This window comes from Diplotaxodon limnothrissa, linkage group LG11, assembly GCF_057381915.1.
Source record: "Diplotaxodon limnothrissa isolate DT_005_m linkage group LG11, D_limnothrissa_male_GT1.1, whole genome shotgun sequence".
Taxonomy (NCBI): Eukaryota; Metazoa; Chordata; class Actinopteri; order Cichliformes; family Cichlidae; genus Diplotaxodon; species Diplotaxodon limnothrissa.
Window position 1 is genome coordinate 15496300 of NC_140606.1, and position 26435 is coordinate 15522734.

At 40.5% G+C, this 26435-nt stretch overlaps 1 protein-coding gene across 4 annotated transcripts in view; it reads left to right on the plus strand.

Moving 5' to 3' along the window:
• The window catches only part of LOC146622512 (CUB and sushi domain-containing protein 3-like), a 249677-nt gene that overhangs the window by 191618 nt on the left and 31624 nt on the right, over positions 1-26435 (plus strand). For 3 of the 4 annotated variants that reach the window (XM_085366252.1, XM_085366249.1, XM_085366250.1), the window contains exons 51-58: positions 753-947; positions 1768-1941; positions 6824-6997; positions 8103-8276; positions 10525-10710; positions 14049-14222; positions 20767-20949; positions 23720-23896. In XM_085366252.1, the coding sequence (XP_085222378.1) occupies positions 753-947; positions 1768-1941; positions 6824-6997; positions 8103-8276; positions 10525-10710; positions 14049-14222; positions 20767-20949; positions 23720-23896 (1437 nt within the window). The remainder of the gene's footprint in view (positions 1-752; positions 948-1767; positions 1942-6823; positions 6998-8102; positions 8277-10524; positions 10711-14048; positions 14223-20766; positions 20950-23719; positions 23897-26435) is intronic. The other variant, XM_085366253.1, reaches the window with a different exon arrangement.

Consider the following 26435-nt stretch of genomic DNA (forward strand, 5'->3'; position numbering starts at 1 on the left):
GGTTGCAAAAAAAACCTTGCAGGATTTTTTTTTTTCTGTTCATAAAAACATTTAAAAATTTTCATATTGTCTGTTGCCTCCACTCAAAGGTGGCCAAATATATGAGAGCCAAAAGAAGATAAAGCTATTAGACACAGTTTGGGGTTTTTTGTTCTTTAATTGGAGGCAGTACAAGTTGGAGTTTGAGATCGTCTGAACAGCAGGTAAAATATCAAAACAGGTTTCTCCAAAATTGGACGGCAATGGAAGGAGTTAATGTAATAAGGACTGCTGTCATAAAAACATGCAAGTTGCAGTTTCCTTACAAAAATCCCAACTTGTTGGATCATGATAAGATGCATGGACGAAAGGGGGAATAATGCTTGAAAGGATCTCTGCAGCTGGCGCTGGGTAAGTCTTTTCACATGCCAGTGCAACTCCTCCAAGTTTGAAAGTCAGTGCAGGGAGTGATTGACAGCATTGTTTTCTGTTGAGACCACTGTTTATTCCCTGCTGTATATGTGTCTCACAGTGAAAAGGGAAACAGAGTTTGTTTTGAAACTCATTTGGTTTTAGAAAGTGCCAATTCATAAATAGCTTTGTTGTGGAAGAACATTTGTATAACTGCAACACATGGATTAGTTTATGCTGCTGCTTTGCGGTGTGTGCATAAGGGATAAAAAAATTATACAAAAGTCAATCCATTGGAATAATCCAAAACTCCCGTAGTAACTGCCCATAAAATAATTCTTATTTTATTTTTTTTTTTTCAGTGATGCCGTGCCCCAGTCTTAGCCCGTTTTCCCTCGATCACGGGAAATGGAGGATTGTCAATGGCTCGCACTATGAGTATGGGACGAAAATAATCTTCACCTGCAACCCTGGATACTATCGTGTGGGCCCCGCCCACATCCAGTGCCTCGCAAACGGAGTGTGGAGCTGGAGGAACGAGAGGCCTCGGTGTAGAAGTGAGTGACTTTGGTTGCAGCAACACAAAATATGCAGCGCTTGTGCATCTCACAAATTCATAAGTGGGGAAAGGAAAAAATGAAACGGGATAAACGTAGAACTGAGCCAAAAGAATAATATTCCCAGAAATTAACTCCGCTTTCCTGTGGTTCATTCTCGCATTATCTTGTAAAAAAGACATTCATCGGACAGACACGTAGCACGAAATGCCACTTCACAAACTCGCTGAGCACGTCTGTCGATTCATTGAATAAATGGAATAGAAAGCATTTTAACATTGTCATTGAGCCAAATTGAAAAATCCATGTCCCGCCTTGCCTTGAGTACACTAGATTCATAGAATGTGGGGGTTACGAGACTTGAAGAATGAATACCTTATTCACAGCTCAGTTAATCACCAGCTCAAAGACTCACTTTTGTGCTCCTCACCTATTGCTGTCTCAGCTTAGGTTAGATATTGTTTATTACGAGAATCGGAAATAAAAGCTTTTCATCGCTGCCATGGGAACTACTTTTAGAGCTAAAAGCTGAATGGGTAGTGTAACGTGAAAAGGTGATGCTAGCCAACATGATGAAAGATGGTGGGACAAAGGCAAACCATCATTATCCTCCCCATGAAATGGTACAGGTCACTCTTTTAACGCATTAAGGTTGGCAAGATGGGCGTAAATGACTGTGCTCTCCCATTGACTCTGAAGATGTAAGCCAACCTCTATCTCTTTATTCTTTCTCTTGTTCTCTCTTGCTCATTCTCCCGGTGCCTCCTTCATCTTTTTGCTCTTCCTTTTCTTTTCCTCCTTACTCTTCATCTCTTTGCAGTCATTTCCTGTGGCGATCTTCCCACTCCTCCTAATGGGAAGAAAATTGGGACCCAAACTACCTTCGGAGCATCAGCCATTTTCAGCTGTAACCCTGGCTATGTTTTAACTGGATCTACAGTTAGAGAGTGTCTCCTGTCTGGCCTTTGGAGTGGAATGGAGACTCAGTGCCTGGGTAAGCCAGGTTTACATGTTGTCTTTAACTTTTTAAGCACATCCTTGACCTAGGTCAAAAACTGCTGGCACTCTGCTTTGGCAGAGTATGAGCTGGGTTTTTTCTTTTTTTTTTCTTTTTTTTGATTGGGCAAACATGTCCAGAATAGAACCAGATGGGGAAGCAGAGGGTGGCTATAATTGCCTCTGTTGCCAAGTGTGTTTGGCAAAAAAATGTAAAGCATTAAGACGATATCATTGATGATACCATGTTTGTCATCATGCTGCGACTCAGTGATGCCACTGGAACACATCAGACTGTTTCAGACCTTGTAGAGATTATGAGGTCAAATTAGCTTTTTACTACCAACGATGGTGTATCTGGAAAAATATATTAACTTTGTGAGTCTGCGTGTTAGTCTGTGAAGACGCTGATACCAGAACAGAGTAACAGTGCAAGGTGGAACAAATAGATAACTGTAGTTGAGTTCAACAGTTAAAGTATGATCCGAGTGATCGGTAGATACTCAAGGGATAAATGTCAGTGTACAGTGTTGCCTTGAGAAGTCTTGAGTTTCTTTACATTTTGCAATGAAATTGAAAATGGGTGTAGTGATTTAATTAAATATGTAAAACATACATGGGGCAAAAACAGAGATTGTACAATTCTAGTGAGCTTAAAAGTGAATATTTGGTATGATCACCTTTATTCGTGCGACCGTGGCTCAGGGGGTTGGGAATCGCATCTGTAACCGGAAGGTCGCCGGTTCGATCCCTGGGCTCTCTGTCCTGGTCGTTGTGTCCTTGGGCAAGACACTTTACCCTACTTGCCTACTGGTGTTGGCCAGAGGGGCCGATGGCGCGATATGGCAGTCTCGCTTCTGTCAGTCTCCCCCAGGGCAGCTGTGGCTACAACTGTAGCTGCTTCCACCAGTGTATGAATGTGAGAGTGAATGAATAGTGGTATTGTAAAGCGCTTTGGGTGCCTTGAAGAGCGCTATATAAATCCAATCCATTATTATTCTTCATCATAGTCTGAACTCTGTTAGGCATGCTTTCTTGTCATTTCTTTGAATAGTCTTCAGGAGTAGTTCTCCGGGCTTCTGATAGCGTTCCACTGTGTGTTTTTCTATCCAGGTATGCTTTTACTGCATTAGCAGTGTGTTTGTTGATCAGTCTCATTCTGAAAAATTAAGCAGCTTCGAATAGAAAATGCCAAGTAAGGTATACCTAAGCCTTTGCTCTTTGTTTTGTGGCTTCCTGACAGCCACTTCATTTCTGATGAAGGTTTTGCAAACAGTAGAAGGATCAACTGAAGGGCTATATGCAACACTCAGGTCCTTTTTCAGGTCTTGGATTTTTTTCCTGATTTCTTAAGGAGGTGCATTTTTTGCGGGTTTTTGATTAATAGCTTTGGGAATCACTTTGTTGGTTGAAAAATACAATCAAACTGTGTTCTTTTTCACTTTTATTGTTTATAGATTCTGTTAAGGAAATGGGAAGAAATGTTGTGTTTTTCTAATAGACTGCTAGTAACACGGTGCCTAAAGATGCAATTTAAGATTGGTTCTTTGATAAGTTATGTTATGCGTACCCACAACACTGGTTCATCACTTAAGTTTGGTGCTTTTTTTGGATAAGTCACAGGTCAATGTTAAATGGATTAAGAAGAAAAAAAAACCCATCCCTCTGAAAATGGTCAGGTCCAAGGACTGGGCTGAAAATGTGTCCAAAGTAAAACTTTAAAAGACCTTCAGAAAACCTGGAAAACTACTTGCTCAAGACCACTTCAAACATTACAAGAAACTCTGAGTCTTCAAAAGCAAAATATAAAGATATTAGGTTTGGCTCAGGACTTTTGCACAGCACTGTATTGATGGATTTGTTATGGTGTGATCCCATTAGAAGATGGTCTCTAAGGCATATGTGCAAGCACTTTTATCAAATACCTTTGTTAAAAGTGCTTGGAGCAGGTTTCTGTAGAGTATAAAGTAAATCCTATCCTTGTGAAACTTGAAACGTGAGAGCAGCTGAAGAGCCACAGCTTCTGTCAAAATGTAAAACACTTGCTAAGCTGCACTAGTAGAATTTGTATAAACAGGGACAGCATGCTACTGCTTAGCTTAGCATGGCTCATCACAGCTCTGTACATTCAGTCCTGCCCAACAGCAGAATGTGAATATTTGCCTCACAGATGTATTATATTAGTCAGTTAGCGGCAGAGTTGCAGAGCGGTCCCAGCTCAGCTCAAGATTGGTTCAGTTCATTAGAAGGAGGGCACCTTTAGCTTGTTTAGCGATATGACTGACAGGGTTAACATAGCCAGGGACTAGGGTTGCCAACCGTCCCTTAAAATACGGAATCGTCCCGTATTTCGAAACAAAAGTACACGTCCCGTATTGAGCTAATAAGGGACGCACTTTGTCCCGTAATACAGTGAGAATCAAAAGTAGTCTATAAATGTTTATGGATTTAACGCTTTGTTTGAAAACATAATTCCCAGCCCCTCTCCTGCTTTGTGACCAATGAGCTGACAGCACACTTATGACAATTCGAGTATGACAATTCAGATTACCGCTCATCTCATTGGTCGAGGAAAGGTCGCTTACGGAGAAAATACCGGAAGACAACAGATGACCACAACAAGAAGCATGGCCAACAGGGAAACAAACGCCGACACGGCGGTGCAAGTCTCGGACGACAGTACACCTAAAGCTGGGCAGACACTGTGCGATTTTTTCAGTCACGTTATTCAGCTCCTGCTCAAACTGCACGATTGACTCGCAGGGGTTAGAAGTTGGTAGGTCACGATGCAGGTCTCACACTATACCGCCCGATGCTCTGATCGACCTGAGTGCTCACACTGTGCCTCCATAAAATGAAGGTTATAACAGAAAATCTGTCGCGCTCTCTCTCTCTCCGTCTTACACTCACACAGACACACCACCACCATCAACTTTGCTAAATTGCTAATGAAAAACACTCATCAGGCAGCTGTGATTGAGCAGCAGTGTAAATCCAACTGTTTTCACGGTTGTTGTGGTCGTGATAATTTTGTGATGCCACATCGAAAAGGCTCGGATGAGCTTTCCAAAGTTCTACAAGTTGTGCCTCCATCGCTTGTGTCCAGATCACACGCTGCACAGCCGTGCTGCAACGTCTTTTTCACCGACGTTTACGTGTTTGCGCGCGAGCAGTGTGAGCGGCTGTGGTGAGAACCTCACGAGCGATTGATGATCGGGAGCTGGTCGTGAGGTGTTAATCACTTCTCGTTACCCCACGTATACTACACGACGCACGATGAAGGCCAAAATCGGTCCGATCACTCAAAAATCGGCTCAAAATGGGCCAAAAACCGCACAGTGTGAGCCCAGCATTAGAGCAGCAATGTTTGTTCCCCCTCAGAGAAAGGGAAGAATGGGAAAAGGAAAACACCTGGCTGGAAAAAGTTAATATGGGCATGTGCAGTGAATATCAGCGCTATGTGGCCAGAAGTGTGATAATATAATTTATTTTGTGTAATAAACAACTGCAAGAATAGATGATTACAACAAATAGATCACTAATACATAAAAGTAATACATAGATGAATAATGATGATGAGTTAAGATGCGTAATCATGGGAACAAGTGGGTTTACAAACAGGAGCAGCTGATTAGCATTAGAAAAGCTGAAATAATATTTCAACTGAAGCCGATTGTACTAAATGCACTAAATGTGCACTGTTACAAGAATGTTTTTCTTTCTATTGTTTTCTATTATTTTAAGTTAAGCAGGACAGAGTTCTTTTAAAGAAAGATTTACTTATATTCTCAAAAGTTAAGCATGACAGGCTTCTGTTTAAGAAAGAGACCTGTTTTATTGTGTTAATGTTGTCATTTTGAGCTAAAAATAAATGGCTAAATGATCATTTGTTTCACATGTGTTCATATCACAAAGAATACACATCTACTTAAATCAAATTCAAGTCAAATGGTTAAAAAAATAATTTCACACACAAAAAAAGAGCTAGAAAATTCACCACACTGGGAAGGGTGAAGACAACTGGGTCGCCCGGCCCTGGCCACGAGGTGTCCCTTATTTATTTTTCAGGGAGTTGGCAACCCTACCAGGGACCTTTCGGGATAGTTGCCTACTTCAGCACGATCTTCACAGAATCTGGCTGCTCTCAAATAGAGTGTGATAATAAAATGCTCGGCTGAGCTTCTGGGTGCAGGAGTGAATTAGGGAAATCAGACTCACAGTCAGGGGCAATATCCCAGGTTTTAAGTGGCAATGCAAATCTCAGCAAGATTCCTGCTCTCTGAAAGGGATTTATTGTAGCTGAAAGTAATACGATTATGTGCATGAGCATATTGCGCAGATTTTAAGTTTCACATGCGTTTCTCTGTCTACTGTCGATGAGGACGGCAAAGTTATCACTACAAGTGCAGCTGATTATACAAATTTAGAAATGGAAACTCAGAGATAATGAGCTGAAAAATGCTTTCCAAATTCCAATATGTTTAGCTAATACTCTAACTGGTTTTGTTGGACCACAGTATAATTCCAAGATCTTTAAAAAGACCAATTTAGTCATGTCGTTTTATGATAGTGTTGTTAAAGTTATTCAAACATGGTAACACAATTAAAATCGTGTTTCCACCCTGCAGCTATCATTTGTCAGTTCAGCGGGAGCCACTTGAGGCTTTTCATTCTCCAACACATACAAATGATAGAAAGTTGAACTCGAGCACTGAAGCACCACATGAATGATTGAGGAAAAGCAAAAACTGAGCCTCCTTATTATCAGAGTTTTATAAATCTCTATGACTGATGCTGAAGAATCGATTGGTCTGTCTGAGAAAGATGTGTAAATATTTAATAAACATATTTATTGTATTCTTTTTTCCACCACCCTACAGCCGGTCATTGTGGCGTTCCAGAGCAGATTGTGAATGGACAGGTGATTGGAGAAAACTATGGTTACAGAGACACGGTGGTTTACCAGTGCAACCCTGGATTTAGGCTCATTGGCTCCTCAGTACGAATCTGTCAGCAAGACCACAGCTGGTCTGGACATCTGCCAGTGTGTATCCGTAAGTACTCTAACACAATCGTGTTTGATTGCAATTTAAATATATGTATATATATATATATATATATATATATATATATATATATATATATATATATATATATATATATATATATATATATATATATATATATTTATTTATTTATTTGGGGGTGTAAATCTGAATTCAGATGGACAGGTTTCTTTGCGTTTAATTCACGTGAGTGTCTGACAACACAGCCTCCTGCCTCAGTGTTGATTGCTTGTCGCAGGCATGGCAGGCATTGTTTGCATGAAAATTTGAGCACAATATAGTCAAATGAATAAAACCTTGGTGGATGTGCAGGCGGCTCCTTACAAGCTATCCTGTCTATGGTGAAACGCTCAAATGTGTCTCATCGGCTCCTCTGCTGACCCATGTTGTTTAGAAATATGACAGAAGAAGGCGTTCCTGCACAGGGGAAAATAATGCAATGCAATTAAATGAATATTTTATTCTAAGTCCATTTGGTTTTTTCTCCTTTTTTTAAATAATAAGGATTTAATTTGATTATTTTATAAGGAATAGCAAATATATATATTTGCATGACATGTTTAGCCAAAAACACAATGATTTAATTGTACTGTTGAACACAGATCAATAAACAAAGATTTGCTGTAGCATCCATTAAGATATAACATATTTCTATAAAGTAATAATTCTGTTCCAAAGCTGAGAGTGTCTTACTCCACTTCTTATTTGGCAAACACAGAAATCAGTCCTTAGTCGATACGTAACCTTGTAATTTGTTTCAATCTCTGATTCGCCTATTGATGCTCTAAAATGTGCTGTTTGCCCTTTCACAGTGGAGATCATGTCTTGACTTCTAATTCCCCCGTTGCCCTCCGAGGTTCATTGTATGATAATGACTCTTCTGTGATAGGTGTCACTGTACATGACCTCGATCATTCTTATTGAATTTTCTCTCTCTACCTTATTCTCTCTGTTTTCCCACCCACTTTGTATTTGTCTCACCTCCTCTCCTTTCCATTTTCTTTGTAACCCTTCTTTGCTGCCTTTTATTTGTCATTTTCCTCTTTCACGCCTGCTGTTGTCATGTTACCTGGGTGATGTGCTTCAACTCAAGCTGTCACATGTGGCCACCCTGGTAGCCCTATCTATGGCCGCACCACAGGCGATGGCTTCAACTACAATGATGTGGTGCACTTCTCCTGCAACAAAGGTTACACCTTGGAAGGACCCTCCACAGCTCAGTGCCAGGCCAACCGTCAGTGGAGCCACCAGCCGCCAACTTGCAGGGGTAAGGTCCAGCCACAGAACACCTGCAGCATATACATGCAAAAGAAAATTTCTTAATTTTTTCATAGAACAGAGGCTAGAAGGTTTATCATTTGAACAGGCCAGTAAGCTGAAATGGAATACAGCCTGGTCCCACTAGCTTCTGCAGGAGCTTTGTGATTATTCAGGTCTGAAGCAGGGAAAACCACAAGAATTCAGCAGCCAGCAGATGTATCATGATCATTCAGCAATCAGCAGCCAGCTTGCAGCAGCACAGGCAATGGGGAAACAAGCAGAATGGGTAGAGGAGGAGCTCAGACATCTATTGATCTGAATGAGAGCAGATCCTACCTGTTCCGCTCTCTGGGCAGAGCATTAGGCGGCAACATCTGGAGCCTAAGCCTCAGAGCAAAAAAAAGAAGAGAAACAGCAATAATGAGCTTACAGCAGAATGTATGGAAAGAGGACTATAATTGGGAAATTGTTTCTACGGTTTTACAGCTAGTTTCTCCCCGCGCTGCAGGGAGAGATTATTTTGAAGGCAAGAAAGCTCAGACTGCAATCAGTGGGAGAGATCTTATTGGGTGTGTCAGGTTGTTTTTTTGTTTGTTTGTTTTTTTAAGTTGTGACCAATTGTAGTTTGCCTGTGTTAGGCTCATTAGCAATGTGTTCTGCTTCCAAGAAGAATCTTTGTTTCGGTGTAAATAGGTACTAAATGGTGTAAACTAGTTTAAAAATTCACAGAAAAGAAGATAGAAAACACATCATGAATTCATCAAATTAGAGAAATGCATCTAAGTAGTATCCACTGTTGTTTTAATTGGTCTCCTACCTAGTGGACCAAAACTAGATTTGCCAGACTTTGCCCATTTAAAAATACCTCTCCTCTTGGCATGCTTTTTGTTGGCAATTAGATATGAAGAGCCACAGTTTTCATTACTCCAAATGGCACTGCAGAGATGGAACTGGTGAAAGATAGAGTGAGATGATATTAAACTGTCATGACTCCCTTTGTCAAAATCCGCTTGTTTGTTCCCACTAAAATTTTCTCACATTATGCCAGCTTTGTCGCATTTGCATTATTGATTAACCTTGATGTTGCTTTGGACTTAATTTCACCCTCGTCTACATTCAGTTGAGTGAACCGTCTTGTCAGCAGTGTGGTTTTAGGGACTGTAACTGTAACTGCTTCCAAAATAGATGCTTGTGGATTTGTGACAGTGTGTTTTTGGGGGGTTTTTTTTCAAGCGTTAGGTGAAATTATTATTGACAATGCCAAATATAGTCTGTGCTCTCTTGTCTTCATGTTTGCAGAACAAACAGAAAAAGCCAGTGATTAGGTCACATCAACAGTTCTATTATTAACTCACATGTGAGCATACTGAGAGGCAGCGATTACGGAAACCAAGCTCCAACCAAAAGACAAAAAGACTTCACGTCTTCCAGAAGCAGCCCGAGTGATGAGACCCGGGAAGAGTTAAACTGCTGCAAAATAAGAATGTGTTGATGTAACACTCAGTGACATGTTAAAGTAAAATAGATGTTCATGAAATACGGCTCACACTCACAGAATTCGTGACCACGGTAGATCCAATATAGGCAAAAGAACCAGGAAACACATTACACATTCATCTATGACGAAACCGTCACTGTGAATTAGCTGTGTAAAGTGTGGTATTATAGTTTAATTAAGAATGACTGCATGTTATAATTCATCTCCTGCAGTGCGTTGGCATGATTATACACATCTCAGTGCCATAGCAACCACATGTACAGAGATCATACATATTCAAGATGGAGATGTTACCAAGAAATGAATATTAACTTTGGCTTATGTAAATATTACAGTCTTCAAAAGATGTGCATCCAAAGATTATTTACATGATCTTCGAAAAAGGATCATTAAAGGATGTGTGTGAAAGGTTTGCCAGGAGCCATTACTACATGATTACAGCACACTTATGATGAAAAGGATAAAGATTATAAATTGAATCCATAAACAGGCGTAATACGATTTCACTCAGGGCAACAGGAGTATTTGGAAAGGGCAAAACGCCCTTTTTTCAACATTTAGTTCAACAAGTATTTATTCAGCTATGCAGCTCCAACGGTGATTTGGCTAAAATTATCTTGGCTGAAATATCCTTGAAGCAATAAAAATTAATTGGACTGCTATCAATATTCGACTGTCTGCGTTCTTCCATTATGAACAATCTGCTTGAGGAAAGAAGCAGGGCATGACTACATTTCTGGGGTTTTTTTTCTTGCAGTGGTTAACTGCACGGATCCAGGTATTCCTGCCAACTCGATCCGGGAAAGTAAGATTGAGCACGGTAACTTCACATTCGGCAGCATCGTCTTCTACGATTGCAACCCTGGATATTACCTCTTCGGCTCCTCGGTGCTCACCTGCCAGCCGGTGGGCCAGTGGGACAAACCATTACCGGAATGCATTGGTAAAGTGGCATGTTTTAAAGTATAAAGTCATTTAATTATTGAAATGATAATTAAGGATCTTTTTTTGTATTTCGCACTAATTCCTTTGGGGTTGTGTGAGGAAGGCCATATGGTGTAAAAAGCTACCAAATCAAATACACGGAGTTACCCACTGTGGTGACCCCTTGTGAATAAGGCCACAGCCAAGAGTAACTTCTGTATTTAATGTGAAACTTCCAAGTGCCCCAACTAAAAACATATAGAGAAAAGATGAGTTTTTTCAGCTAAGTGTACCCAATTTTATCTGTGTTCCCTCTTGCTTCTTAGAGTTTTGATAGTTTAAGTTGCTAAACAGTGTGATTGTGAGCATCTGTGTAATGTGGGATGCCCTAGTGGCTTATGGTTATGGCACACTGTGCCTAACTGAGAAATTGAGAAGCTGTCACAGGGCCAGTTGTTCAGGCAATAGTTAATGTTCCCTCAAAACCAAGCACTTAAATTGCAGCAACTACCATCTATATACTGTAGGGGTTATCCCAGGTTGTAATGTGGCTCTCAAACACCTGGTTCATCATGCACTCTGTTTCTGCACGAGGCTGCCAGCAGTAATGACCTATTTCTAGCGAAATTATCCAAAGTAAACCTTCACATTTTCCACACAGGCTCAAAAAGCACTTCATTTCATGGTAGAGAGATGACGCGCAGCATTTATTTTATCAAACAGAATAGTAATTAAAGAGATACACAGGAGTGTCTCTCTCAAATGTTTATTCACTGCTCCAGGCATCAGTGACTCTTTGTTACGAAATTAGCTTTGCAAAACTGCAGAATCTTACTTTGCATTATGAGACTAAGCTGATTAAATGATAGCTCCTACAAACAAGCATAAAGGTCAGAAGAAGAATAAAGTAGCAGGGAAACTGATAAAGCAGGTTTTAGGTTTTAGGCTTGAAATCCATAGAGTGAGAGTTTTATATGAAGTGTGTCCACTCTGTTACACTGCACCGGGAATTTTTATTCAATTGGGTTTGTGCCTCATTAGGCACATTAAATCTGAAATAAAATAATAGATGATATAATAAAGTGTCATGTCTCACCTGTAATTTCAGTGCTTCAATATTGAAAGAAGTGTTTGAAAGAGATAGCCACAGAGGCGTAGTGCGCTGATTGCAACAATTCAAAAATAAGTAGATAAGTGGTCAGTAATTTTACTTGGGTGCTGTATGTCTCAGAGTTGAACTACCATTCTGTTGAGGTGGATGTATTTTTTAGTATAAGGGGAAAAAGGTGATCATTCAAGTAAAGAAAGTAGAGAAGCTAATAATAGCCAGCCAATAATCCTGAAAATGGATCAGCCAGTTATAGGTACATCCAGAAAAGTGAGTAGTCACAAGAATACTACAAAATGGCAAAGAACCTATTAGACCAAGGAGTACAATTCTTTTGAATAACCAGAAAACCATTTGTCCTGCATGAGCAGAGCCTCAGAGGATTGAAATTCAAAGCTCTAGTAAGTCTGAAAAACAGAATACCAGATTGTAGTCGGCAAAAATTTACAGTAGAAACTGGAAGAGCTGGTGGAAAACGTTTTGTGAACTGATGAAACAAAAGTACACCTCTATGAAAATGAGAGAAAGGGGAAAGAAAATTTCTTGTAGTTTTTGGAATAAGCATACTGACATTTATTAATATTTATGGTAGAACCAACAGGATAAATCCCAAGGTGTAAAAAAGCTTTCTATGTGCTTCAATTTTGCCAGTTGCTTAAAAACTCAGAAAAATGTAATCTTTCAGCAAAGCAAGGGAGGGTGAAGATGAGAAATATCTGATTGACTCAGACAATCACCTGGTCTCAGCCTGATTGATTTGCAGTCTGCTTCCTGAGGACCACAACAAAAGGGAGCTGCAGAAAAAGTCCTGGAAAAAACATCACTAGAAAATACACAACGTTGTTCTCTGGTTATGGTCAGACTATTACATACACTCATCACAATTTCTTTCAACTTTAGTAGTTTGTCTTTGGCAGCATAAGAATGGTCAGACGAGACAAAGAAGGAGGTATTTGACCAGAATGACAAATACCTCCTAGAGGAGTAAAAGTGAGACTTTCTAATCTGAGAACACTGTACCAACTGTCAAGCATGGTGGTGGTAGCATCATACTTTGGGGTTGTTTTGCTGCCACTGGTACTGGTACATTGCACAAAGTGCAGTTACTCAACTTCACCTCAAAGCAACAGCTAGGCAATTTAAAAGTAGACATAGTTCGGTGTTTTCCTCAACCTATTGAAAATCTCCAGACTTTGCTTAAAAGCCACATCTGTGCTATGAAAGTCATGAACTTTACCAGTTCTGCAAAGAAGAGTGGTCAAACATCCAGCCACATTTCTACCAGAAGCTTGTTGATAGCTAACAAGAGCTTCTGGTCAAACTGCAACTTGCTAAAGGAACTTAAACCAAATATGGAATATACATACTTGGACGTGTATTCATACCCTGTGTGGATTATAAAAAATCCTAAATAAATTCAAACTTGCACACCCAATTTTGGTTTTTAAAGTCATTATGTATGTATACTGTACAACCATTCCACCCTGGAAAAACAACAGTTCAAAAAAATCATTCAAAGCACATAATTAAAATTACTGCAATATTCATGCCTGTGATGAATGTATGTAAACTTCTGAGCACAACTGTATATCAAAGCATTTGACTTCATTTGTATCATTCAAACTCTTTCTTTCAGTGTTTATGTTGTATGAACTTAAACCTGGCATTTTAGCTTGGTATCATTTATCTCTTTCAAATTGATTATCTTGTAGCATAAAGAGCTCAAACAACAAACACATCTGTAACTGTCCCAGTACTCACAGTGTGTCTGTGCATCAAATCACTTTTAGATGAAAAATGATTACGACAGTGCAGAAAGCAAATAAATTTCTCTTTTACACACCAAGGCACATTAATCTACTCAGACTGCATTTTCAACACAAGCTTCTCTGAACTCCTTATAGATTAGAAATCAAAGAAGTGTCCTGGACTAGCTGCTGCTTCTGACAGGGCGTCATTCATGTCCGGCTGTGTCACAATGATACACTGCATGTGCTTCATCCACCTCAGCTCACTAGATATTTTGATATTTCAATGAAATGGTAAATAATGCAGTCAAAATGGTTCCTCTTCTATTAAACCGTTTCTCATGAAATAGTTAAAAAATGTTTTTTTTAAAAAGAATCCCACTGGCACCGGTAATCGTGTGAATAGTGATTTCATCAGGTGTGTTGAGGCATGCAACAAAAATCCACCCATCCATTTTTTCATGCTAATAATTGCCCTTCTCCTCCCTCTCTATCATGCAGAAGTGGACTGTGGTCATCCAGGTATACCTCCGCACGCAGTCATGAGTGGGGAGAAGTTTACATTTGGATCCACAGTGCGCTACTCATGCCTCGGAGACCACCAGCTAATAGGAGACTCATCACTCACCTGTCAACTGAATGGACACTGGAGTGGTCCACTGCCCCACTGCTCAGGTACACAGATACACAGAAATTTAGGTGTGCATATAAACAGAGGCAGTCCTGAACACATTCAAGCTATAAAGCAATAAAAGTCTGGCTTTTTTACTTTGCCTTGAGAATTTTAAATCAGTATTCGGGTATTTTAGTTTATTTTGTAAAGTGCATTTAATCTCTGTCCTTTAATTTGTATTTCTAAATTAATGGAAAGTGATGTGATTCAAAGGTTTTATTTAAACACATTTTCCACACTTAACCTTTTGTGATATCCACACAAGAGGTTAAGTGTCATGAATCGCTGTGCGGCAGGCAGGAGAAGGACCCAGGATGCAGACTCACAGACACGGGGATAAACTTAAAGAACACAGCTTTAATGCTGGCACGGCAGAATACAGGAAATACAGAACTAACTGGGAAAAAGTAAACTAACATTCGCAGGAAGGCACAGGAAGATCCACACAACATGAGGGACGACGTCACGCTGAACAGAGGGAGACGCAGACAGAAATACACAGAGGGTTAACGAGGAAAGTGGGAACACACGGGGAACACAGGTGACACTGATAATCATAACGAGACAGGGCGGGGTGAACTGAACATGACATGTACGGGCGTGAGAGTCACAAAGTAAACAGGAAGTGCACAGAGGTTCAGACAGGAGGAGAGAGAGCACGGGGAAAACACAGACATAACGGGCTGGGAAAACATGAAACAACCACAAAGGGAGACGAGGGCTCATAAATACATAGAGGGCACACAGGGGGAAGAGAGAGCACGGGGAGAACTTAGACATAATGGGCAGGGGAAACATGGAATAAAACATAAGGAGAGACGAGGGCTCACAGATACACAGAGGGGCACACAGGGGGTAAAAGCCATGAAGGGAAAACACTAAGGAACAACACAACAGGGCAACTCAGAAAAAATGGCCTAAGCAAGGAACAAAATACAAACATACAAGAAAACTAAGAACACTGGGCCAACATGGCCCAGGACCATGACATTAAGTGTGGTTTTGGTTTGATTTGTGGAGCTTTGAGATATCTCTAGAATATCTCAACATGCTCCAGTATGATAGAGTTTAATGGAATTGTGTTTGTGGTGAAAAATTCAGCAGCAGCATCTTTTTTTTTTTACAGAAGAAATGTCCACAGTTCTCTGAATAATGGCACAGGCTACTGTTAAATAGCATAAATTGAATTTGTCAATGCTAGGAGCAACACACACATAATTTAGTTCAATTTTTCAATCAGGTTTTAAGACAAATTAAACCAAAACTGTCTGTATTTGTGGAATAGTGCAAGACGTAGATAAACGAAGAGATAAGACTGCATTTTATTTGAAACCTACCAGATTATTCAAATGAATACAGCAACACAATGTCGAAAGGCTTCAGTGTGCTAGTATTAATGGGATATTGGGTCAGATATCAGCCAAGTCAGCCAATTATTGCCCACAAATTAAGGCCCTGTGGAGCTCTTACTGGATTTAATGTACATTTGCTCATTATTGCGAACAATTTTCCCATCTACTCAAAGCAGTATTTCACTTTTAGAGCAGGCACTCCTGTTTATCTGACATATCTGCATTTCGCTGATGAAGACCAGAAAAAGCACACAGAGCCAGATTAGTGCCGAACCGTAGCCCTTACTCATCGTTTCTCTTCATGATCCGGATGTATATATTTGGACCTAAACCAAAGAATTTGGCGACACAATTGTTGCTTCCTGCTGAGACACTCAAATTGAGTGAGCGATATCACCCTTGACAAAACCTCTTTTTTTTTTTTTTTTTTTTTGTACAACTTTGTGTACTATGTTCAGTACATTAGGCCTGTGAATCTCCCCTTGATGTTTTCTGAAAACTGTAAAAAAAGAGAGAGGCTTATAGCATGTCTGCAGAACTTCAAACTTCCCCCTTAATCCCCCCTGAGCACTTTCCTCTCATCACACTTAAGCATTTCTGACCATTTAAGTGGATTCTCTTTACTGAATGTTCACTTTCTTTGCTCAACTCACTGACCCAGAAGTAATATTTGTAAGCAGACTTGTGTGGCGGTTATTTTTTCCACTTCTTTCAATGGGAGTGTGAACTCTCTACTTACCTAATACTTATATTCTATTTGCTCAGACAGTTGAGAAGTACTGAGGCAATACAGACGTTAGATTCCTAGGGCAGAGCGCAGATGCACAAGGAAGCACAGTCTCAAATTTATCCCCCATAGTTTTCATTTCATTATTTCATTGCAAAATAAAACAGAGAAAACAAATGCACAAAGGTTTAGTCTTTCTTGGAACCTACATTGTCTTGTGAACCAATAAAGCATATAATTGTACTGTTATTGGTTTTACAAAGCTAGATAATGATTCCAGGTATTTTTATTTTTATTGCCTATCACCTAGATTTTAAAAGCAGTTTGGCGTTTGATGGCAAGGCAATTTGATCAGCATGAGCTCAAATAGGGTTAACCCTAACCCTCTCTAACACTACCCTAAAATTCCTGTTTTTATCAGAGGAAACCTAGTTTTATACACTGCATTATTCTTGGCTAAATAAATAAAACAGTTAACGCCAGTCTTGTTTTTTTATTTAACTTGTCTAAACATAATCAACATCAACTCGTGAAAAATTTGACCACTGAAGCCAAAATCAGATCTGTTCCTGACTATCTATAATGTTGCTGTTAAGCGAGTAAATCCCTGGAGAAACTTGTCCTGCAGACCAACAGTCCTGGGTCACAACAACCAGATAATTCAATTGGAAATAAGAAACCTTTAGTTTACTGTAACCCAAGAAGTTAAAGGAAAAATATGGTCACAAACTATCGACTTTCCTTGTATATACTTAGATTACAAAATGCAGATTAAATAACTTTGTGCTGAAACACATTTTGTATTAATATAGCAGATGCTGCTTAAACGTAAAGTACTTCTTTCAAACCAAATACATTTGTGATCAAAAATGATCTTGAATCATCTCTGGGAACTTATTTGTGTAGTTAAAAAGAAAACCTTGGGGAGCTACTACTCAACACCACTTTAAACAAATATAAGAAAATCTGGTTCCTCAGAAGCAAAATATTAAGAAAAGAGAAATGGCTCAAGACTTTGGCATAGTACTGCACCAGTTGCACTGGAAGGAAAATAGCCACAGGGCATGATGCTTCTGCCTCTTTGCTTAGCAGGTGGTGGTGTGTTCTTGGTGTTGAATGACTCACCTATAATCCTCCTTGCATAACTGTGGTTATTGAGGCCAGGCAACTCAATCTATGCGTCACTTAAACATATAAACTTGCCATTCGAAGCCTTTTTCTCAGACCCCTTCAAAGGCGTTGGTTTTAAAACACAGACATCCCCAGGTATGCACCTACAGGTCTCCTTGTATATTCTTTGGACACACTTTACAAGATCACTAACAAAAAGCTAATTATCTTTAGCATTGATAAGTTACAAGACATTTAGTGAAATTTCAGACCCATCCTTCCATTTTCTTCCACATCATGGGTGGGCAGGTCACAGAATCAAAGATAGAGACAGAGGAGCGTCTGCGCTCACATTGACACCCATTGTGAATTTAGAATCAACAAATAATCTGACATTGTCTGGACTGTGCAAGGTAGAGAGAGTAATTGGAGGAAACCCACACAGGCACAGAAAGGACAAACAAACAAACTTCACACGGTAAGGCCCCAGTCTGGCCTTAAACCAGGAACCTTTTTGCTGTGAGCCGTCGGTGCTAACCACTGTTCCACTATGCTGTGGCAGTATTTTTCAGGTTTTAGCAAAGGGCCTGCACTCACCCATACATTGTACAACTGTTTAACTGATTATAGCTGGAATATGAAATACTGCATATAAAAGTGGCTGCAAGAGACATTCCTGACATGTGTAAATTTACATCACTACTACAAACTAAGGGGATAAGTTTGACAAGCTTGTTAAGTTTCAAGACATCTTTAAACTTTTAAACTAAACAGTTGGATGTGTGCATACTATTAAAATTTATGTATACATTTTTTTTTTTAAAGAATTCAGCCATTTTATCTTTTCTTTTTTTTTTTCACTCTGACAGATGTATGCAGTGCAGTCACTCAGGCCCAGAAAAAGAACAGATGAAACCTTCATATCTCTAACGAATCCCTAATGTGGACTGACAAGCAGAACTATAAGCTATAGGTGCAGTATCTAAATACAGACTCGAGCAGGAAACTGTGACACTCAGAACTCGGATTATGTTGATACAGATCAGGAAGGCTTCGTTCCATCATGTTGTCACACAGTATTATATGTAACTGCAGCAGAGCTCCTAATTAACTATGAAAACTGCAGCTTATAATGGGAAGAATGTACCATTGTAGCTCACTAGCTCATCATTATGAGGCTTGATGAATTTAGACCTGGCAGTAAACATCTGTTCCAGCTGTAGCAGAAACAGGAACCACAACACAGCTGGAGCTCGGTTGTTGCCTACAGGAAGTGAAGTTGCGAAGCACCAAATGCCTGCAGAGTTTTAAATCAGTGCAAGTGTACACTTTAGCACCTAGTTTTAACTGGCACATCAGCCTAAAGAATTGTCAGAATTACTACAACCATGTTATCTATCTAGAAAATGTTAATCTGTGTTTAAATGTTTCTCTCGCTCTCTCTTTTTTTTCCCAAGGCCCTGCATGATGTCTCGTCCTTTTACTCTAAGCTCCTGCTTTGTTGATGGCCATATTTGTTTACAGAAAGGTTGCTACATTGTCTAGAGATAGCTTTATCAGTGCTATGGAAATACCACATTATCATTCTCAGAGAGTATTCATCGCCAGTAGCAACAAAATAAGTATAACTATAAATTAATCAGAAGTCCAGCCCAGCGTCAGCAGCGGTTCTCATCCATGCGCCCGTCTATGCATCTATCCTTCCGCTCTCATCTGCCGTCTCTTGTTAATTAGTACGATGGGTCTTAAAACCTCTTGCCAGTCCATTCCCCTTTTGTCCTAGTCTGTTGCATGGCTGAGTTGAAGGCCTTATTATTTCCTCACAAAGGGAGCCTGGTGAACGGACATTAACTCCCGATTCAAACCAAATCACCACCATCCCAATTAGTAAGATTATAGCTGTCACAGTGCATGCCGAGTCAGCCTGCCTCACCTAACCAGAGGAGACTAATGAAGTACCGACAGCTGCTGTGAGCCATATATACACACCCACACACACATAGAGAGACACATACGCACAACACTTGCATGCGCGATATGCATGCATATTCTGAACTTGCACACAGAGATGAGAACAAGTACAAACACTCACATGTATGCTGTAATGGCACACATATATATGGAATGATATACACATTCATGGCCAAACACAAACTTATCTTCTCCAGCTGTGGGCCCTTGACCTGACAAATGCAGTTTGTGCACATTTGAGCAGTGGGATGTGTGTGGAAGATATGAGCTTTGTGTTTGTGCAGCGAGGCTTTGTCAACAAGTCCAGTATTACTGCAGCTGTTTGCTGCTGTGTAAACGGAGAACAGCTGCAATCAAGCAGGCAGTGATGCACGGGGTGTGTGCACAGCTCAAGGAACAGGATCTTAAAGCCAATAAATATAAATCCATCAGAGAGATCATCTATCTGTGCATCTATCCTTCTATCAATTTAAATGTCTGTTTCTATAAATCTGTATCTCTCTGTTTCTGTTATTCCTCTGAAGCCAAACATTGGACTTTTTTTCTATCTTCAACTCCTTTCTGTGAGAGAATGCAGCAACAATAGTAGTGGCAGTTAGTGTTATGTGCTTCTTTCCTTTGGTCTGATGGATGTCTCTAGTGAATACAAAACTACCCCACCAAAGACTCCATCCTAAAAACGCACCATTCAGCTAGGCTTGCTCTTCATCGCAACGTAAAATCTTCAGCAGTGATGTCACTGCCCTGATTCCATACCTGTCATCTCTCTCTCATTTCCGATGGCTTAGAAGGAGAACACGTCCTATTTCTTTCAGCCGACAGAGACAAGACTAATGGAAACATAAAGGGAATTAGTGAGAGAGACAGCAACTTTTTTTATGATTTAATTCACAGACATGCATGATAGGTGGTGTGAGGTGGTGACACTGAAAGTACTGTATGTTCCTCCACAGAACAAAGGACAGAAGGTATATTTCAAGATAATGAAAAAGCATTTATCTCTAGAGGTCAAACTGTATTCATCATTTCTCATAGCCACAGCTGGTTGCCTTTTAATGCTAGCTCTGCTGATTTTATGGACAGAAAGCTCCTGGTGTCAAAATTATGAGAAGTATTGGTCCTCCAGGCTGTTGGCATGGTGACAACTGCTCATCGGTGCATTGTATGTTTTACGACTGGTTCCTGGAAGACTCAGGCGTTATCCAGTTTGAGTCTAAGCCCTCTTTGTATTGTCTTCTGTCTGGCAGACAGGAACATTGCGTTGCAATTCACTGCCGTACAAACTTAAAAGGATCCATCTGAGAACGTACACACAGTCCGTGAGGTGGATGGCATCTTCGCCGTCTTGTTTTCATTGCTCAATGTCTGTTTTATCTCTCATTGCAGGTGACTCGACGGGCACCTGTGGGGATCCAGGCACACCTGCCCATGCCAGCAGGGAGGCAGGGAACTTCAAAGTGCGCAGCAAAGTGCGCTTTACCTGCGCAGTGGGACATACACTGTATGGCTCAGCAGAGAGGATCTGCTTCCCCAATGGGACCTGGTCTGGCAAACAGCCGTTCTGCAAACGTAAGAGAAACCTTTAAAATATCGCTTTGATGTTATGTATGAAACACGCTGGAGTCAAACTGAGAGCTAACACACAAATATTTCTTTACACAAAGGCACACATTTAAGCTCCTACAGATACAGAGGGAGCTGCGTGGTTCCATGAGGCCACGTACTGAATCCCGATAGTTTCTTGTCTTTCTGGTAGAAAGAAAAGAAACATGCAGCACTGAATATTACCAGATATCTGGTTTGAAGGGCTTTTCTTTTTTCAGCGATCAGACTTTATCCGTTTTAAACCTTATTTGGATTATACTGTAGGGTTATCCAGACAAAGTTCTTGAACCTCTGCTTTATGTCAAAGGGGCACTCCACCACATAAAGTTGGGTTTGGTTGTTGCAGGAAGCAGTAATCAACTGATGAAAAGGATTGTCTCTTTGGAGAGAGTCTCAAGTTTTAATATACAACTCATGTTACCAAAAAAGACGTGAAATAACCCTTGGGCTTACGATTTAAAAGACAATGGTTGCATTATGGGAAGGCCTGAAGCTTAAAGTTAGAAGAGAACTTCAGAAGTCTTTCAAAGTTTCTAAAAGTATAGTACAAATTGCTGTAAAGCCACTTTAAGCATTGTGCAAGTGCAAAATAAAGAATCAGCATCGGTTGTGGTATCCACAGTTTTCAAACAGGACGTGGCCTTTGCTTAAACACACAATGTATGCAACATATTGGCTGCATTCTAGCACATACAAAAAGCTCGCAAACGCAGCACTGCAGCAGATGGATAAATAGCTCTCTGCTGCAGTCTGGTATTTTCTGCCAGCACATGGTGCTGTGACTAGCTTCCAGATTGCAGCCGAAAAATTCATTAATTCTAGACACCTAAAGCCAAGTTCCTTTTGGATTGTGATAAATGAATCATTGTGGATTTTGAAGATATTAGTTCACAGAATGCCAGCTCTACATCTTGCATAAATTAGCCCCAGGGGTCAACCGGATATTGATGCAAATGTTTGACTGCTTCTCCGCTCCTCAGCTTACTGTCCACCAGCTTGGATGAGTGCCAGTGTCATTTTTAATATAATCAGCAAATGCACAGGTCCTCTGAACTACTCTGCCTTTCATTCCATCTCCTGACTTTCTTTCTTTCTTTTCCCCCCTTTCTCTAGCGTTCATTTCTCCAACACAGGCCCCTCCTCTTCTGATTTCTCTCGGTCTTAATCTCGTTGTCTAGCCATCTTCTCATCCCTATCTGCCATCTAACCCTCTTCCCTCTCATTCCCTCACTTTGTGTTCAACCTCTTCCTCCCTCTCTTTATTACCAAGCGTCTCTCTTCCACTAGCTTTTTATCTGTCCATCTCCCAGCTGAACTCCTGATTTAAAGATTACTTTAACTATCCATTCAACCGTCGGGAGTCAGGGAGGGGGACAGGAATTCACTGGAGCCTGAATGTGTTTCTGTGCTGTCTGCTTGTGATCTAAAACCCTGTCTCATGTTAAAGTCCATCCATTCATTATCCACAACCCCTTTACAGTCTCCGGAAAAACACTCAGTGTGGATATTCAACATGATATACATCTCACATTGCCACGAGGGTCTGTTTTGTGTGTCTGTCATCGTGTCGATCTTGAATTATTAAAAAGAGGTGAGAAAAGAGGCTGCCGCACTTGATTTTTGGTAAATACACACAACAGCACATGCATACATTCTGTGGCTATATGTGCTCACGCATGTGTGTGTGTGCATTTGCAGAACAGAGCTGTGAGCATGCTGGCAGTTGGTATGTTGGTATGTGGCTGAGTGATGCGTTTGCACCTCAGTGAGTTTCTGCGTATGCACACATGTTAATTGAGAAATCACCACCACACTTGCAACACGTCTGTCTCCTACTAGAATCACTATTTCACATTTTCCAGGCAATTAGGTGATTGAGAGAGCAGATCACTTTTGTAATTAGACATGATTTGAAGCAGAAGAAAAACACATGAAACAAACTGTCCTCTCTACTCTTCAGTGAAAAAAATGAGCAGATTTCAAAAACACTGAAAGGGATTCCTGAGTGGGGGAAAAAAAAAAATCCCAATCCCCGGTGCTTTTCTACCGCACTGGAAACATTTTTCTCCCTATCATAGGATTGCTCAGCCACATTTCAGCTTTATTATCATTATAAGTGCGCCCTGAGTCCTTAGCTGTAACTGTTCACATTACCCCCTCGCTTTTAGACAGCACTGCCATCACCATAGATGTACTGTAGGACTTGACAGTACACAAACTGCACTTTATTTACTGATGACTCATCAATACTGCGATAAGGTTTTGTGTACCACTGCATCAGTTCTGCTCATTAGCCTCTCTTAATAAAGCTCTATAGATTAGTTGTTCTTTACTGCTTTATTCACAGCTTCTCTAAAAAACAAAAAAACAAGCAGCAGTGCTTTCTTACGTCCCGTAATGGGAGGCACAAAGACATAATGAGGAACACAAGCCGAGGATTTCAGTCTGCCCTTTGCAGACTTTCCACCTGAGAGTTAATCAGACACAAGTCAAGAAACTGCAAACATACAGCAGGTCAAAGGCAAAACAGCAATTATTCCATAAATAAATATTTATATTCACAGTATAGTGCGTGAATATGTCCTTTCACAGCCATTTAATCCCCTCGGGACCTTCAGAAGTCATCTTGAAGCCACCTTCGGGGCTTCTAACCCACTGATATGGAAAATAGAAAATCCATTACTATTTTACACCTCTGACCTTCACATCCTGTCTTTTCTCCCCTGTATTGCAGCGGTACAGTGCGGGAATCCAGGTACCCCGGCTCACGGTCGTATTTCCCGTTTGGATGGCACAACCTTCTCCCATTCTATCGTGTATTCGTGTATGGAAGGATATTTCCTCACTGGTTCGCCTACACGCCAGTGTTTGGCAAATGGCACATGGTCTGGCACAGCTCCAAACTGCACAAGTGAGTTTTGCACACACAGACACATGAAAGGAGGATGTAGTTGTGTCTCGTAGTCATGGTGGATTTCTTTAAAAGGCCTCTCCGCTGCACAGCGTTCACACTTTCATTAGAAAATGAGAAGAAGAGCAGCTGTGTCAGTAGTCACTGTTAAAGGCTATGCTGTGATCGGTGTCTGATCAATAAGATGTGGTCAGGCATAGTCCAGATTCTGTCACTGCGGTGAACAGGGAACACACATCTTAGGGATTTCAGTGTTGCTTCGTTAATCACATTTAGTTCAGTCACACTTAAGTCTGGCAGTCGTTGAATTTGTTACTCAAATGGCCTGTAAATGGCCTGTATTTATATAGTGCTTTTACTAGTCCCTAAGGACCCCAAAGCGCTTTACATATCCAGTCATCCACCCATTCACACACACATTCACACACTGGTGATGGCAAGCTACATTGTAGCCACAGCCACCCTGGGGCGCACTGACAGAGGCGAGGCTGCCGGACACTGGCGCCACCGGGCCCTCTGACCACCACCAGTAGGCAACGGGTGAAGTGTCTTGCCCAAGGACACAACGACCGAGACTGTCCGAGCCGGGGCTCGAACCGGCAACCTTCCGATTACAAGGCGAACTCCCAACTCTTGAGCCACGATCGCACTCAAGAACTAGAACACACGCGCACACAAAGAAAAAGTTAGAAAATAGGACAAGAACGATTAGGCACTCCTCTGGGTGTGATGGGTAAACACAAATTCAATGTGGAAAAGGATGATCAGCACAATAATGCACAGCGAATGTACTGTTAGCATAGCAGATTGAATCAGCAGCCAGTCTCGTTCTTTGTATAATGTATGATCAAGTTGAACACGATGGACATTGAACCTGATGTTGTGCCCTCTTTCATCTGAAATCACGTGTGCCGGGAGCGCTGCTGAAATATATGATATCGATTAAGACAAATCTCTTTGAGCCTGTTCGCCCAGTGAAGCATCAAAGATGTCAGGCAGTTTTTATTGTCTGGATCTTGGCAAATGAGCCTCAGAGTAATTAAGAAGTATTCCAATCTATATTCAGTTTGCATCAGGATGACTTTGAAACAAAATTACACATTGTTCTTCTCTCTGAAAGTCCCCATATTCTCTCTTCCTTATTCTTTTTGCTTGTTATTGAATGACAAGAAAAAGATAAATGGTGTGGATGTAATTTTCAATTCTGGATTGAAATGGGTCTCTGGAGAGAGATGCACAGGGAAGGAGTGAAGAAAGCGAACAACTGGGGAAAAAATGGGTTTGAATAATAATGATCAAACGTGCAGTAAAGCAGAGGAGCTTTCTTAGCTCTTTTTCCCACTTTGGAGCGTGCTCATCCCCAAACTTCTTCTCTTTTGTACTATCACTTCACATTAAAGTTTAGTGGTCAGTTCAGGGACATCAACACTTAGGATGCCAGGATTGGCTCACTGTGCCTTCATTAAGGAGGCAATCATTTTCACGGTTCATGGGTAATCGATCATGTAGGTTACCAGATCAAAGTCACACAACACTCTCAAGGGGAGAGAGAAAAGTTTGAACTTTATTTTTTTCTCCCCAGAAACTCTTAGCGGATGATACATGAAATTTATAGAGCATGTTCAGAAATTAGCAAATGAGATGAAGTGTATTAAGGAAAGAGAGTTGCTCAGTGAATTGTGAACTAAAACCATAAAAGCACTTTGTCAAATAAATGGCGAACAGGGATTTTTTTTTAAAGTGAGAATATTTGCCGTTTAATACACTCTAATTCAGTTGATTTCTCTGCTATCATCATATTTTCGCTTCTCTTGTCTGTGCGTTTCTCTGTCAGTTTAAGTGTAGTATTGGATTCCCCAAGTGGTGCAGAGGGATTACTGTACATGAAGGCATTTCTGAAGCGATCCGTTTCTTCAAATTGGAGTTCTTTTTTCCTAAGTAGCTAAAATATACCAAGTAATTGGTTGGCTCACATTGCTTTAGAAAAAGAAAATCAGTGATATAGCATCATGTGTCACTTCTTGGTCTTCTTCTACTACTTCTTCTTTCGGCTGCTCCCTTTAGGGGTCACCACAGTGTATCACCTGCTTCCATCTCAGCCTGTCCTCCTTGTAGAATCTGAGTATATGTTACTAACGTTCCCAAAGTATATCACAGTACAGAAAACAATATTAAACTTTCAAGAAGCAAGAAAAAAATGTTCATGAAGATTTACTGGAAGCAGCTTATTGACTTAATTTCTCACAGCAAGTAAGTGCACTGAAAGAAGCTGCATAGTTAAGTTAAATTGTTGAAGTCGGTAGCCTGCAGCTGTTGTGCACTGTGCTTGCTTAACTTGAGTTTTCACTTCCCATAGATAGACATGCATAATTAAAGATTTACAACTGTATACACACATTGTTTCCTCTTTCTTTCTGCGCCTTTCTTCTGGAAAGATGACTTTTCCACCTCCTCACAAGATGGTCACCTGACACCGGCTAAAATCTTTATGAGCTGTCCTTGATTTATGCCAGCAGCTTCTGACATGGGTTTGAAGAGA